The sequence below is a fragment of the Cryptomeria japonica genome, chromosome 1 (assembly GCF_030272615.1).
Source record: "Cryptomeria japonica chromosome 1, Sugi_1.0, whole genome shotgun sequence".
In the NCBI taxonomy this organism is placed as follows: Eukaryota; Viridiplantae; Streptophyta; class Pinopsida; order Cupressales; family Cupressaceae; genus Cryptomeria; species Cryptomeria japonica.
In genome coordinates this window covers 537272171-537289465 of record NC_081405.1, presented here as the reverse complement: position 1 = coordinate 537289465, position 17295 = coordinate 537272171, and the positions used below count along the sequence as shown (strand labels likewise).

The 17295-nt window shown below is 33.5% G+C and overlaps 1 protein-coding gene across 1 annotated transcript in view; it reads right to left on the bottom strand.

Annotated features, from left to right (window-relative positions):
- LOC131044972 (golgin candidate 6) overlaps positions 1-17295 on the bottom strand; it is a 149244-nt gene that overhangs the window by 71495 nt on the left and 60454 nt on the right. The window contains exons 3-13 of the mRNA XM_057978469.2: positions 14387-14514; positions 14243-14295; positions 13746-13892; positions 13567-13640; positions 13405-13474; positions 9676-9729; positions 9430-9525; positions 3827-3877; positions 3648-3737; positions 3180-3293; positions 3007-3078 (exon numbers count right to left, since the gene is read on the bottom strand). Coding sequence (XP_057834452.2) covers positions 3007-3078; positions 3180-3293; positions 3648-3737; positions 3827-3877; positions 9430-9525; positions 9676-9729; positions 13405-13474; positions 13567-13640; positions 13746-13892; positions 14243-14295; positions 14387-14514 — 949 coding nt within the window. The remainder of the gene's footprint in view (positions 1-3006; positions 3079-3179; positions 3294-3647; positions 3738-3826; positions 3878-9429; positions 9526-9675; positions 9730-13404; positions 13475-13566; positions 13641-13745; positions 13893-14242; positions 14296-14386; positions 14515-17295) is intronic.

Here is a 17295-nt window from a genome sequence, read left to right as displayed (position 1 = left end):
CACCTTCCGCAGTCGACAATGGAGGTCAACAAAATCTGAAGACAACTTGAAAATTAGACTTCTAACACATGTTGTAATCATCTAGATATGCATAAATTGATGAGAATTATCCTTCCAAGGCAAACACAAGAAAATGTGAGCATATATGTAGGGCTGGAAATGAAAACTTAGTCTGAAGACAAATCTGGAAATGAAGTTTTCAGACTTACCAGCACCCTTAAGAATGATTAAATACTCAGAAATAAACTCTGGAATGAAGCAAAAATGCTTCCCAAGTGAAATCACAAAGTAGGTAGGTGGCTGGTAAAAATTGTTTTCTGAGGACAGCACCCCTACAATGGAGTTTCAGGTCTGCAACAATGGAAGACAACTCTGAAAATTGATTGAAAATGCCTCCAATCAGCTCCTTGGATAAAATTTCTTAAGGCACAAAATAGCTAGGAACAAGGTACAAGTCTGAAAATGATTTTCCAGCCAGCTATGGAGGTCAAACAAGCTGCAACAATGGAGGACTAACTCAGATCTGCAACATATCAACAAGTTGGGAATGATAGCAGCCACCAAGTGTGAAAGGAATTCACCAAAACAATGGCACAAAACACTTGCCAAATCAAAATCACAATTTCCAGCTATGCCGCCATCCTTGGAAAATCTGAAAAATGTCTTCAATGCACCTCCAATCTGCCAACATTCTGCAACTCAAATCTGGAACAGCAAGCAATAATGGTGGAAAATCACCAAAGCTCATCAAACACCAAAAATTGCCACCTTCCAACAAAATCGTGATTTTCACCAAAATAGGCGAACTTCACCAAAATCGAAAATCTAGAAAATATGGAGGCAATAAACCTCAATGGCAGCGATGGAGAGGATCGCCAAGCTGGAAAAAATGGAGGCCTTCAATCAACACTTCGCCAAAATTCGCCAATAAGAGAGAAAAATTGCCAAACATGGAGACACCTGGCAAACTTAATAATAAAATATTGTTGGAGACTCCTGTCTTATACTTGCTTTTGCCTCTCACTTTCACCACACAAGCAATGTGGGATAAAACACTTGCTTATATACTTGTTTGGTAAAACTAACTTGCTTCTAGAAGAGAAAAAACATTAAATGCTCATTGCAAGTTATTTAATTTTGTTTTAAATTTTAAATAATCCTCAATCATCATTTAAAAACAATTAAAATGGGGCTCATTTATTAAATATTTCAATTTTAAGTCAAAATTGAGCCTCTGGGGAAAATCGATATGGGTAGGGATTAAGAAATCCCATTAAAAATCATTTAAAACACCCAAATATTCCCCACAAGGGAAAATCGATCTCAATATGGACAAAAATCCATGCTAAAATTCATCAAAATGCATACAAAACAGGCCAGGGGAAAATCAATGGGGGCATGGACAAGAAATCCACACTCCAAATTGACTTCGTTTGCAAAAACACTCCCTGGTGGAATTTCGACCTCAGTCTGGATGAAAATCTAGACTCAAAACTCATCATGTTGCTCTCAGTGGAAAATCGACTTGGGTATGGACTGAGAGTGCACAAAAAACCGCATTAACTTGTCACAAAACAGCCTAGTGGAAAATCGATCTAGGCATGTAATCATCCTCAACTTCATCCGCACTATAGTCTGCACTCCCGGTGGAAAAACGAAGGCAGTCAGGACAAAATCCTGACACTTAGTCAAATTTGCTGCTTCCAGGGGAAAAACGACTTAGGCATGGATAAACAGTTGTGGAAAATCATAGCCGGTATGGATTTTAGGGGAAACCCATGTGTAGTGTGGCTTTTGAGTGGGGGAAAAGGATGGGTAGTCTGGAATATGAGGGGAAAAGCACCTCTAGCATGGAATTTGACCTTCCGACCCTTGGAATATGGATTTCCCTTAGGGATTTGACATTTTAACCACTCAAAATCGCTTAGAAACTTCAAAACTTGACTGGACTTAGGCAAATTTTCCAAAAAATTGAGCAAAACGCAAGGAAATTTATCAAGATAAAATGCGAAATCAACCTGAATAATACTTAGGAGCGAGAAAACAACTCCAAAAGGTCTAAAAATACCTTGGAACTTTAAAATCACCGACGTGGGTGTTTAAAAACACGTTAACGCTCAAAAAGGTCAACACTTCGACAAAAATTAGGATCATTAAAATTCCAACGTTTGCAACTTGATCCTATAACCCCAAAAACCCTAAACAGCACTAGGCATGATCAAAACTCCGAGACTCGGGCATGAGAAACACAAAATTGTCCACTAAGCAACCAAAACCCTAACCTAACAACGCAGAAAGCCAGAAAAGAGGGGGTCCCCGTTAGCAATGGGGCGATGTGTGAAAAGGTCACAACAAGTCCCCAAGGCCAAAAACAATGTTAATCACCTTGAGAATATCTACCTTTGTTCTTAATTCTAAGTCCCGACATATAAGTCCAACTTCATATAGCTTATTTTGTGGTCTTCCCTAAGCTTAGATAATACCTTACCGAAAATCACCCTTTTGTGCCATAAGTGACCATAATTCTTATTGACTGATCACCAATCCTTGCCATAATTTTTGTTTAAACACCCCGAGGGATGGAGAATTTCAATTCAAATACTTTAAAAATAGTGGAACACAAAAATGATAGTAGAGGCAAAACTTAAAGATTTATAGAATTCAGTTTGTTCACTTAGGAAAAGCAATACCATAAACAGGAGTGATAATGAAATCTATCTTTGTAAACAACTATAGAAAATAGTAAAAGAAAACGAAGAACTATGCAAACCTGGACAAACAAAACTAATGCTACTCACCACTGCATATACTAGAGCAAAAAGAGGCATCATAGATCTTATCAAAAAAAATGAAAAGCATAAACATTTCCCCTTAACCATTAAAAACTAAAGCGAAAATTGGAATAACATGCACATCCCATGAAATGGATATTTCCAAAAGTTCTAGCCATAGAATTCAAAGCTTCAAACTATAAAAAGTTTACTAATCAAGAAAAAGAAATCTTACCGCACAACGAACTACAATTGCAGCCCATCTACTTTCAACACTCAACATCAAAAGATGGTCCAAGAGTTTATTCTGCATTCATTAATGAAATTTTCAAAACATATTATACATGCCAGAATGTGACAACTAATATCAAGTCAAAAATGAAAAACAAAGATATAATGGAGAACCACCTGGGAAAACACTGTCTGATTGGCTATTCTATTTGCATCCTTTGTAGGTTCCACATCTGAACTTCCAGCTAAAAGCAATGCAACAGTCTCTAATGCTCCTAGCAAATTCACAGTCTGCAAATATAGTGAGCAGTATAAAATTAAAAATAATCAAAGATGACTAAAACTAAACTATTCAGTCTCCAGATACATTGAGAAGTACAAATCTACATAATAAAAAATGAGAAATACTAAACTAAAAATTAGTATAAAATTACAAAGGACCAAGTATGAGTAAACCTAAACAAAGGGTTTAGGAAGAACGTTTCATATGGTTTTCCAATGGACTATTTAGAGATGAAATTTGATTGAGAAATGAACTGATTAGTCAATTATTCAAAATATTGTACATCCCATCCCTGGAAAAACCAGCAGACTAACTAAACTAGTTAATTCTGTCAAACAAAAATTTCAAGAACAAGAGCTCACCTTTTGTTGTGTGAAACTATCAGCAATACCTTTACGAAGCTTTATAAGGGATACCACAGATTGCAGCCCTATTGTCTCTCTCAATAAAATCTGGAGAAAAGAATGTGAATCTTAAAAGTTGCTGGCAACAAAGATAAGGGACAATAGAGAGATGGGCTGCTCCCAACAGCATCACAAACCTGATTTGTTGGATTGTTTCGAAGAAGATTGTTGAGTAGCTCAAGACAATCCTGTTTTACAATGATCAGTGAATTAGAAGACAAATAATTGGAATTAATTGCCACAAGCAATTCAAGACAAGTACATGCATACACTGTTCTCAATAAATGGCATTCTTACTGCAGTGGATGACTTTATTGAACTAGATCACTTATATATATATATATATATCTGTCAGTAATGCTGCTCAGAGAAGCAGAATTCTTTTACAGATAACAATTAAACATGATAAATTTGCACTGTCTGCTGGTTGAATTTTTGTTTGAAGATTTTGGGAGCTTTTTCATAAAATCAGACAAACCAATTGTTTAGAAAATTGTGATTCTTTGGCAATAACACTGCAGTTTTTCTGAGTTAGAGTTAGAGGTTTCTTCAGATTTTTGCAGAGATATTTTTTTCCCCTAACCCAATTTTTCCCTGATTAATTGAAAAGAACTATACGTTGGTTCGCAAATTTATTCCCAAGGAAGATTCGCTGCTACAATGCTGTGTACATTCAAAATGGCATGGAGAACTGAAAATTCCTAGATGCAAGCAACAACGGAACAAAATTTGTGTCTTGCAAGGGATGTAAGGTTCACATCATAAAGAATCTCCACATAGTTTCCCTAACAACCTGTAAATTGTAATAATCAAAATTTCTCCAGATATAGTAATTGCAAGCAGGCTACCACAGCTGGATATTTTTCAGGAAAATTATAAACTTGCTTTTGGGTAAAACACTGATATGCAATTTTTCTTAAGTGTTAAATGGAGGCTCAACACCAACATAAATAAAATGTATCAGGTTGATAGAATATCAGCACTAAATTACAGACCAAGAAATCTGAAAAATTCACTTGATAACAAAACATCCTTTGTTCATGACAAGAATATGTTTTCCCATTAGTCATATCCATACCTTCATCATCACCAAGTGTCACTGCACATTCATTGCTAAGAGTGAATTGAGAAATCAGATTCAACAATTAGATTTTAGCTCCTCATCCACATTTGTCACATCCCATATTTTTTATCTATTAATCTAGAACTAATAATCATGTTTGATCAATATTTCTATGATTGACAGTCTTATCTAATTGAGCATTATATACCTACAACATGATTTAAGGTAGAACTCAAGTTTTTGTTTCATTTTATTTCCTATGATTTCATTAAATAAGTTGACTTTATTTTTAGTATCATATATGATTAACTGCCACCTGTTGGCTTGTGGCAGATGCAGGATGGTTAGTTTAAGTTTTTAACCCTCACAATTTATAGAGAGAGCATCATACAGGAGAGCGAGGCAGATTGTGATAGTATGTGGAGCTTTTAACCTATTCGGAACCATCACACACGTATACTAGCTCACTGAAAAATAATTGAATAAATTAATTACGAATATACAATGTATATAAAGGAATTACAAGACGGTGTTCTAAAAAGAACGAACTGTTAAACTAAAACTTCAACATGAAGCTAAAAAGCTTAAAACGCTAAATAAAGCTCAAAAGCTAAAAACTGAAAAGCTAACTATGCGTTCTTATAAAAGAAGCAATAGTTGCACTTAAAAGACTAAACGAACTAAAAAGCTAAATGATGAACTAAATGACCATTAATAGAACAACTAAAAAGGTAACTAACTAAAAGAATTAATTATTCTAACACTCACATGCTATCAGTTTAATTGAATATAGGCATGATAGTGGTGTTAGGTATGTTCCTAAGTGTGAAAAATAGTTAATTAATCAAGATAGTTTATATTGGTTCATAATTAAAAAGTTTCATAGTCATTTAACTATGAAGTCATTTGGAAATTAATTCAATTGATTAATTAAGATGATATTGATTTGCCAATAATTAAATATTTCACTATCATTTTAGTTATAAAGTCATTTGGATATTATTTTAATTAATTATCTAATTAGGATCAATTTCAAAATAATAATTTAAAAGGAACTTTCTTGTGCTTGGAAATTTCTTCTATTGTATTACTCTTATCTAATTTTGCTTTATGATGATTTAGCAACTTAAAGATGCATCTTTGTTTTGGAAAGAAAAAGAAAAAGAAAAGAAAGTAACTAAAACAAAACAAAAATGATAGGATTGAAAAGGAGAGACAGAAAAAGAAAGAGAATAAGAAGGAATAAGGTTTTCAATTTATTTATTTTTGAATTCTTTTTTTTGCATATGAGTTTTCGTGAAAAATAATGAGATAACAAGAAGAGGTGAATTTGCAAATCTGTATCAACAAATAGATGGTCTTCAAATAAAATTCATGAAAATTGTTCATTAGTGTTGATTTTAGTTATTTTGTGAATATACATAGGTATGTCGTTAGATTGAATTAAAAAAAGGCATGTACAATTATTATAAAGATTCATATTAAAACCTACTCCACTGCTGTGCAAAAACATACTCTAGATTTAAAAATAAAAAATAAAAATATAGTTTTGCATAGTTTATGCATCAACTTACTTTAGTGACAATAAAGTTTGATAAAGTTTTACCTTATATACCTCCACACTTGAAAGTTAATATCATTAATTATATTATGATATGGCACTAATTCAGAATATTCAAAACCATCATATCAGGCTAATAACAACAAGAACCACTCTTTCATGATTTTTGTTCTCCTCAAACCGCTTCTGGGTTTTACACCTTGAATTTCACAATTTTATTAAGATATGAGAAATTTATGATCATTTTAAGACTGTTGGGTAGCTTTGTATCATTTAATAGAAGTTATTATTTACCTTTGCATAAGTATAATTGAAATTTGTTTTGAAAGGTGTTAACATGTGGATTTCCAATTTCTATTATCATTATTAAGAGCTACCTTGATCATAGGTTAGGCAAGGCTAGGTCGCAAAGATATATTGGTTCATGGATTCATGATGATATAGTTCATTAATATTTGATAAGGTATCCTGACAATGCAAACTATTTTTGGGAAAGCAGCCAACAAAGAAAGATATTGAGATTGGCTCAAAGCATTTATTTATATTCGTATAATATCTCTGTGATTATAATATTTGATTTGAACTTTAAAACCTTTCATGATGATCTTATATTGTGTCAACTTTTAGATTTGACTATTTTTTTAGTGCTACTTGATGTACCCAATTTTAGAAGAATTGCACCTTGCTTGCCCCTACATACCCATGTTTTGGGGGTTTGCACCAGGAGCCTTCTATCTTCGCCATTCATACCCCCACACCCATGCACAATTTTTTAGATGCCTTCAATATAATCAAGGAAAACCCTAGATTTGTATTGATTTTTACCATATCACCTTTAAAATTTCCTATAAAATAATATAACTCTATGTTCAGTTTCTACACAACTTCAATAGAATTCATTTGCATAGAATTCTTTATGCATTTAAATAGTCATCAACATGCTACAAATATGTCATCAAAGAATGCCAGAGCTTAGGGAGAAAGAAGCAAACATCTTCAATGTCTTGATGGGTAGCTGAAAGGTTGTTGAACCATTTGTCATCCAAAATGACAAAACACAGAACCAATTAGTATCCTGAATAATTCAAGTTTCTGAAGTACTTATATCCATGTGGTTTGAGTCGTTTAACCAACATTTGGTTAACTGTAAGAATTGAGAACTTGTTCTCCATTTTGACCTTGATTTTTTTTCAATGATCCAAAATTAATAGAGAGACTGGAAAACTGTAAACTTTTAATAAGAATGACTAAGATAGCATCAGCCATCAAGTTGCTTAGATACATGATTAATCTACATATACTGGAAAGCTGTAATTTTTTAACAAGAATGTCTAAGGTAGAATCAACTAACAAGTCGCTTAGATGCATGACTAATCTGCATATCAAAACTTCTTGAACTACTCTCTCTCTAATTACTTTTTATGATAGTGGAAAAAACAGTAGGTTTTGTCAGCAGGAATTGACTCCAATTTAGTTCAGTTATGTTCAATATGCTTTATTGTCATGTCCCCTTTTGGGATTCACCTTGATTTAGTCCTAAAACAATAATTCTAACTTAAAGTGAGAATTGTAAAGCATTTATAAATATAATTTCATTAATTCTGAAGACATTTTTCTAAAATATTTAATTCATAATGCTAAGAATAATTTTGGAAGATAGACTTATCTCGATAACTTCCTCTTGATTTGTCCATGGGAGATATACTATGACTGAAACAGTGATGTCTGCAGATCTCAAAGTGTTGCTCTTGAATTTGGTTATGTTTCCTTCACAAATTCTTCTTTTGACAAAACCTTCTATTATATTTTCTTCATATTATCTGTCCATGTATATCCCATCTATTTTCTTTTCTTATACCTTTACACAATGGGAAGGGATGCATTTTTTGGGAGGCATGTCTCTTCTCTCCATAATCAGTTTGCACCTCTTCATAACATAACTACATCGATCTGCATAATAATGATTATTTTATTACCTCTTTAATCGCTGCTTGCTCATTAGATAACTAACCTTCTGATTAGGATAATCATTGGTTTATGTCATTGTGACGTTATCAACTCCCTTAAATAACTCTTCTCCAAATGATAACCTCTTAAATCGTAGCTCTTGTTGTATTAATTGTTGCTTAATCGGCGGTTCCAAAACATAGACTTTTATTACAGAAATTACTGCTCTTGTACATCGCTGTCACTCTAAGATTGATGTATATAACCTCTGAGGAATTCCTTTTAGAAAGTCAGCCACCATGTTTCTTTAATATATCACTTTTGAATCATTTAATCGTGAAAGAAGTTGACTGTTTCCTAAATTCGACCAGTCTTCTACTGGTTGTCCACATATTGAGATTGAGATCATTGCATCACATTCTATTCCTTGTCCCCTTTATTTGAAGTGATATCCCAGTCTCTTTAATATGAGATGGGGAGATATAGATATGAAGAGTTATATCTCTTCTAGCAAATCGCACTCTTTGGCATGATATTTATTAAAATCAAATCACACTTGTTTACAATTAAGAATATGTAAGTTATGTCTATAAATTATATGTAAATTATGTCTATAAATTATAATATATAAATTATGTTTATAATAATATTAATTTATTATTTTTTTATTATTAATAAATATTAATTAAAATAAGTATTTAAATGTTTCAAATAATCATTCATTAATAGATATTATATTAATTAATATTACTTCATTTAGATTATATATAATGATCAAGGAGGGGACATGACATTTATTCTGGAAGTAAGCTAACCAGTCTTGAAACACTTGTCTGTAAACATGGTTTCTTTTTCTTTTTGATTTTTTAAAAATAATGTTCAATTTTCTGTAACAAAATATTGAGCATCATAGTAAGGCCTCTCTTTGTAATTATACGTTTCCACTTTTTTGAAGGGAACAATCAGTGTTGATAGTCAACAACACTTTCCAGTTTGTAGTTCTTCCCTTCTACTTTAACTCTGAATCACGAAACATTCTTAAAATGTATCACCATTGGAAAGCCCAGCCCAAGAGATTCCTCTCTAACACCAAATATTGAAAACCAACTTTCTTTGATTGATTGATTCTACCACTTAAAACTAAAATATAATGGATCAGAAAGAGATACCTGCACAACAATCCCCCCTTCAGAGCCACCCTCCTCTTTGATGATATTGAAGATTTTCTCAAAAGCACCTTCAAAAACAACTATCTTCTGAATTTCCTGTTATGTAAGCAACCAAAAATTGAGAGTGTAAAATCATAGAGGTGAGAATAAATTATATCATCTAGCATGCAACATTTTCAAATAAACTGGCAAGACATTAGCATCAAACAATAGGTTATATTTCGTGAATCATAACCATTTACATACCTCAGCATCACGAGTCAGAAAGGTCAGAAGTAATAACGCTTCATTCCTTATAACCTATATAATCAATGTAAGAACCATCCATCAGTAACAGGATTGATAATGTGGCAGGTAACCAATATGAACCAAAAGGAATAATTTATGAATGTGAAATCTCCAAACAAAATTATTTTCTAAACAAAAGGTGTGTACACAAGAAACAAGATGATGCTGGTAAGACCTGCACAAAAGTGAAATCTAGACCTTATTGACTGGTCTTCAACTTATCATTAACAATGACAATGATGCTAGAAAAGCTTGAACAAAATTGACGTCATTGTACAAGACAATATATTCATATAGTGCAAGGTGCATGAAAATTCACTTAATCAATTTCAAGACAGTAAGAGGGTCAATCTCCAATTCTCTTTATCACACAACAAAGTTAGCGGGGATAGAAGTTGGTAGAAAAGTTGAATTGGGGAGATAGTATCCTTGACATTGATAATCTACCAAAGTCATTTAGAGCAGTCAAAACAATGGTGAATATTACAGAAAACTTAAAAAGGTTTAAAAAGACAATAACCTTGAAAGAGTAATAGGGTCACTCCAACAAGAAAAGTTGAACAACAGCAAGAGGATGGTGCAAAGCATAAGTATCTGTGAATTGAGAAAATAGAGAAGGAAAAGGTACTATTAAAGTTATTTTGAAATGTGTCTATAATGGTCATTCAGTTAGCTAGTTAAGATCTTTCCTTTTCATAGTCAGTTCTTATTTAGAATGTTTCTCTTCAGTCTTTCGTTTCTATTTTAGAAACTTTGTTTGTAATCTCTATATAAGGAGCTTTCGGCCCCTGTGTATTATAACGAATTATCATTTCATGGTGTATCAGAGCCTTGGTTCCTTTTTGGTGGCTTTTTTAATAAAAAAATTGTGGCTCAATTACCTAGAAATTTTGAGGAAATTTTTAGAAATCTTTTTTAATAGATTTTTTTATGAAAAAATTGTGGATCTTTTTACCTGAATTTTTTCAAAAGTTTTTAAAAAAATAAACATCGAGGGTTTGCAGAATCGTAGTGATTTTGCAGGTCAGATTTGTGGAGTGTCAAGGGTTTCCTTCTCGCAATTGTTCTTTTCAGGCAATGTTTCTGATTGCATGGGTTTTCTTTCTTCATCGTGCAATTTTTGTCTTTTTTTTTTCTAGGTTACGCAATTCTTTCCACAATGCAATCTTCTACTTTGGCTCCGCGAGGACCTTCTCCATCAGTCCACAACCCCTGTTGTTTATCCCGACCATGCAAAGGTTTCCTCTGCCTGTGGGAAGATTTTTTTCTGCCCGTTCTTTGCTGTTTTGTCTGTTTCGTTTCCATGCGAGGGTTTCCTCTTCCGCAACGACCCTGCATTCTTCCATGATGACATTGCATGTTTTGACTTTTTGCAACCTATTTTCTTCAGCAATTAAATTGTGGGTTTCTTATAGATGGTTCGTGGTTTTTGTCCCTGATCCGGGTTATGTTAAGCGCCTAGGGTTTTTGTGACGTGATCCTCTTCGTTTTTGCACGATTTTTCAGTAAAAATTGTGGGTTTCCTACAATGTTCAACACTTACGGTTTCAAACCTAGGTATTTAAAATTTTGCAAAAAAAATCCGTTTTTTTGACTTTTTGATTGATTTTTGCAATAAAATCAGGAGTTTTAAGTTCTAGGCTAATTGCCTCAAAATTTGTGCTAGCTGCTTGCTGACAGTTTTGACTAATTTTTGACAGAAAATTCAGACCTTTTTTACCAATTTTTTTACAAAAAACAAAGGTTTTTTAACTTGACCTCATTTTTCGTGTTATTGGAAAATAGGAGGGATGGCGTCGTTGACCAACATCATGTTGGAAGGCAATCAACGCTTCAACGGCAAGAACTACAATACCTAGAAGCTGCTCCAAAATATAGCCTACCAGCTAATTAAAAAATAACAGGGTGAAAGGAGGTGACCACCCTAGGGATGTAGGAGTCTATTTGAAAAAGTGGAGGCCAGCAGAAGACTTTATTCAATTCATATTTCTTCAAGTCTTTAATCTGAACACTTGTTCATCCAATCCAAAGGACAAAACCCTCAAATTTTTATGGGTGATCGAAGCTCTAGAATTGCTCAAAACTTCAGGAATTTCAACAAGCAATATAGCAATTGATATTAGCATCACTCTAGTTGCAGCATAGTGGTTTCACAGAGTTTGAAGCCTTCAGGGATACAGTCTATAGCAACACACCACCCAGTCCACTCCATTATTCTGAAGCAACAGCATCCAGTAAGAAGTTTTCAGTTTATCAATGTATCTCTGGTGAATATTAGCCTTTATTTGTACTCAGAAAAACCTTATTACAAGCTGTTATAGCTGCACTACACAGGAAACTGCAGTTTATTGTGTTCCTAAACTAGGTTATCTAATAACTCATGAATTTTGGACTGATCTTCCCTTCATATATTTAAATTTATTCAAATCTGATCTGATATTAGCTATATAATTTCAAGTTGGAACCTCAAGTGATATTAATTGCTGGCTGCTTGTGAAACCCTTGCTGGAGTAATAATAAGATCATGTGTCGAGTTTTATGTTTTTCTTAAATAGTCAGTTATAATCATTGCCAATAATCAAAAGGGGATATGACACGAGCAACTTGAAGACAGTTGTCATGGCATGAGTGACACTAATCATTTGAAGAAGAGAGATACTCACCAGTTATAGATTGACGATGGTTATTTGCATAGGAAGATAAAAAAATATCTGTGAATTGAGGACAGCCATTCAAGTGAGAAAAAGTCAAACTCTCAGGAAGGTCATACTGAAGTAATAGACAATGATTTTATCTTCTCAGATCCTATTGTAACTCATTTGGCAACAATGCCTTTTGCACAAGGAAAATGGTACATTTGATATCTTGTAAGACAAACAGATATTTTCTTTGGCCAGTCATTTGTGTATCCAGGAACATTGAGTAATGAAAATGATAGAATAGTTTAGATGGTTAAGCTCATAAGCCAAATGATTTAATTTGTGCAGCATCAAAGAGGGTTAAAAGGGGATTAAAGTCAGTTAAGGCAAATGTGAGACTTACAAATTAAAAGCCAATTACTTATTTGCTAGAAACTAAAAGGCGGTATTCTATTAATTTACAACCAGATATATCTATTACTTATTTGCTTCAAGGTCAGCAGAGTAATAGAGATATTTGGTTGTAAAGTGATTACAGGATCTATTTTAGGATAATTAATAAAGCCTGTTGGCTGAAAATCAGCTGGACTAGAAGCAGTGTACCTCATTAGAGATTTATTGAGGCCAATTGTGCTAAATTAAGCTAGTTAATTGCAGTGTGATTAATAATGTTTGCAGTGTTTGTCGGAGTATTTATAATGAGATTGTGATAACATTAATAGCATTCTGCCTCTGGACATCAAATCTCAATGCAATGTAATTAAAAGATTTTCAATATAAACGTGTGAGACAATCATCCAATTTTTCAGATACATGATTTACATGGGGAGCATGTTCAATAATATTAGTTGTGAATGGGTTATTTATTAGATAAGAGAATGAACTATAAATCTCTGACGCAAGTGTCAAACAAAATAACTTTAACGAATAAGGAGCATCAAATTCCAACATCCACTCATAAAAACTTTACCCATGTAGATTATATGGAAATAATAAATGGCAAATTATTCTTTGAAGTTAAACTACACTAGAAAAGATAAAGTAGTACCTCACGGTCCATTAGCATATCCATTAGGCGTGTCAATCCACGGGGTGTTGCCAAAATTGCTTCTTGCAACCTTTTTCATATTAATATAAGCAACAAGAAAGATGTGGATTAGAGTTGTTCAAAAACAAATTTTAATCGTGTATTATATGATTAATCCAATACCTAGTACGGCAATTTGTAATCAGGGCTGTCAACAACTGCAGGGTATAATATCTCATGTAAAAGTCATCCTCTGCCTGTCACAATTGCCAGCCAAAAATAAAAATACAACACAATGTCGAGCACAGATAAAAACTGAAAAATATACTTTTGCAAAGGAAATGAAAATATATAATTCATACCAGTAAACTCAATAAAAGAGAAATACTTTCTGCCTCCCTGGACAGCAATTCAGAATTCAATGATGCTGGTTGAACTTCATTAAATACTCCAGGTGTGCTTTCAATAGGAGTCAATGCATTTACAAGTGTTTCAAGTGCACCTCTGACCTGTGTAAAACATCAAATGTGAGATAACAGAAAAAATAATCTTCCACCTCCTCAGCTAAAACAATCTTAGTTTCAGATTAATCAAAAATCATCCGCAAGAGATTCAACATGCAATACCTCTAGATTTTAACCACCACTTGAATTTACAAAAATGAATAAAGCTATATTACTGTTAAACTCAATAAATAAAATAAATTATGTTCTACAAACATAAAACAAATTATCACAGTAATAAAAGCATTAGGAGTACAAGAAGCAACACACTTAAAAAATTAAAAAGGTAACAAACACAACCACCAAAAGAGGTAAAACGATAAAAAATAATGGAGTAGTAATGCACATATACAAACCATTTCCACATCATCGCGCTCTTCCTTTAAAACAGACATAAGCACTGGGAAACCTGAGAAAGAAGAACATATGGTTTATCTTAGCATATGATGAGCACATTAATAAAATTTACACTGAACTAAAATTTATCAAAGATAACTCACCCATTGCACCAAAGGCAAGTTGTGCTGAAACACTTTCTGCTACAACAGCCTGGAGCTCTGCAACTGCAGCACGGCGATCATCAGCTAAAACACCATTGCTAATGCGATCAAGCAGGCGTTCAACACCACTGCAATAACATTAAAAAAAAATTAGTAACAAATATAGCATTGAAATGAAAATGAATAATGATGAAATTATATTAGCATCAACAAATTCCCAAGCTATTTCAATGGAACTTGAAAATTATATGCATTGCCAACAATAACGACAATCCACTACTACAAAACTACAAAAATATGAACGTAAAGCAAAAAACACACAGTACAACACTAACCATGTAAAGAAACAAAAGTAAAACAATAAGCAAGTGAATTTGCAAACATGACTACAAAAGGCAAATCCAAGGCAGTTAAAACTCCAAACCATATGATCCAAGCACAAGTTCAAATATCGATAGGCAGACAGGACACAGAAATAGGAAAAGAGAGCAGAATGAATGTGCGTATGCATGCACATGTGAAGAGAGCAGAATGAATGTGCGTATGCATGCACATGTGAAGAGAGCAGAATGAAGGTGTGTGCATGCGCATGTGAGTCAATAAATAACGTGCGTGTGCGCATGTGTGCATGTGTGTGTGTGTGTAAAAGAGAGAGAAGGAAAAGTAAGCTATGAATGTAGACTACGTTCTCTACTTTGTTCAAACCTAATCAGTTCCTCTTCCATGAATGAATGAAACCATAGATGAAAATATCGCTGAAAAATCGGCTAAATCACGATTTATCGCAAGGCAAATAGCCAGCCGATTTAATCAGCCATAAAATCGCAACCGATTTTTTCGGGAAAATCGTGAGTTTTCGACGGAGAAAATCGGGATAAAATCACGATTAAATTTTAAAATATCGCGTCTTAAAAAACGAAACCCTAATTTCTGAAAAAATGAAAAGTAAAAACAAATAACCAAACGCAGGCCGAAAAAAAAAAAGTGATTTTTTCATTGCGTGATTGTGCTCCCCGACGCCAACGATTTCGGCTTCCTCCGCGCGATTTTGGCTTCATCTGTCTGACGCCATTCAACAATTTTTAACAGGTGTTTTTCTTCCTTATCTCATTCTATAACATGATTCTGAAAAACAAAAATTTCATAAATATGTAGTGCTAAATTATAACATTTTATATAACCAGTAGAACTGACATATTGCTGTCCACCCCAATAATTTCATATATGATTTATATATGATGGAAACCAGTAATATTTTATTGTGTTCTTAAATTTAGTGTATATGTGTGTTTTTTTAGAATATTTTAAGAAATTATATATTTTCAAATGTTCAATAAATTTGCCGATTTTTTGCCGATTCCCGATTTTTTTTAAATTTTGGTCAAAAGATTTATTGTCGATTAAGAGTTTTTCATCTTTGAATGAAACCATAAGTACTTCAATTCCTTTCACAAAAATGAAGAGTAGGCTACTAGTGAGAACAATCTTAGTGCAAATAATTGCAATTCAGGTGTTTTCACTTCCATGGTTCCACCACCACTCTATAGGATCTTTCTTTACATGCATGTCATACAAGGCTTCCACATGATCAAAATCACCTTGCCCACATGAAAACTTATTCCACTGACTCAAAATAATTGAAGAATCTTCACCTCAGCCATAAAGCCTTTTATCACAGCCCAAAACGCCTTCATTACCTCTCTACCCTCATATGGTGAACTCTTCTTGGTCAATTTTGTAACATAATGCTTAGGATTGAAAGCATTAGCAACACAATGAAGGGATATGTTAAGGTTGTTGCATCTTCCATGTATATTTTCTTCCATCAAAGGATTAAGAAAAAATTCTCCAATATCTGTTATTTTCTTAATTCTTTCACACATAGAATCCATTTCTTCATAAATTTCTCCCAAACATGGCTTGTCTAAATCTGCAAATTTGCTCATCTCACATATGGGCTGAATAAAATCAACAATAAATTTAATCAGCCAAAAAAAGGTCATCAAGTACCATACCTCTCACCTCAACTGTAGAATCTAAACTATCTCCATGATGCCCAGGCATCACTAACTATTGCAGAACACAAATCTCTTTTGACTGCATAAAGACACTCAAGGAGTATAAAATAAGAAGCAATCCATGTATCAGTACATTTGAGGAGATCCACCTTGGCAAATTTTTGATAAGTGGCTTGTGTGTGGTGCCCTTTTGTATGAGATCTAAAATTAATTGAAACTTCCTAATATCTTTGAGTGCATTATTCAACGAATGAACACAACATGGTGTCCAAAATATATGCATGTGCTTGTTTTGTACCAACAAGCAATCTATTTTACAAACAAGGGCAACATCTATAACAACTTAACCTACATGCAATTCCTCCACCTCCTTCAAGGCATCACAACTGATTCTAAAGGAACTTTGCATTTTTTTCTTGCCCTAAAAAGTCTATTGCCTTCAAAAAATAAGGGACTTTGTTGTATGTTACCATGATATTAAAAGGTGGACAATTTATTGCATTTGTCCACCCATCTATTGATGTGTTTTTATGCAGTTCATACACAGAATAAAATAACAAGGTATCTTATCCTCTCTTGAACAAATCTCCTCAAATGCTGAGCTAAGTGATCACTTGAGGTGACTCCAAGGTTCCAAATGTCTAGTCTTGACGTGTAGATAAGTTTGATGGTTTGATGTGATGTTGCTGGAATCACAAGGGGGACTTACGTTGTACATGAACTCTTGCTTGAATGCAGCTGGGAACTTAAGATCTAATTGACTTGAAAAAGATAAAAAAGGATGCAGGTTTAGAGAGACTACACTACTCCTAAGATCAATGATAGTACTGGATCATGCTAGGATGGACACATTCCTTAAATCAAGCTTTGCTTCGCCATGTTGCCAACAAC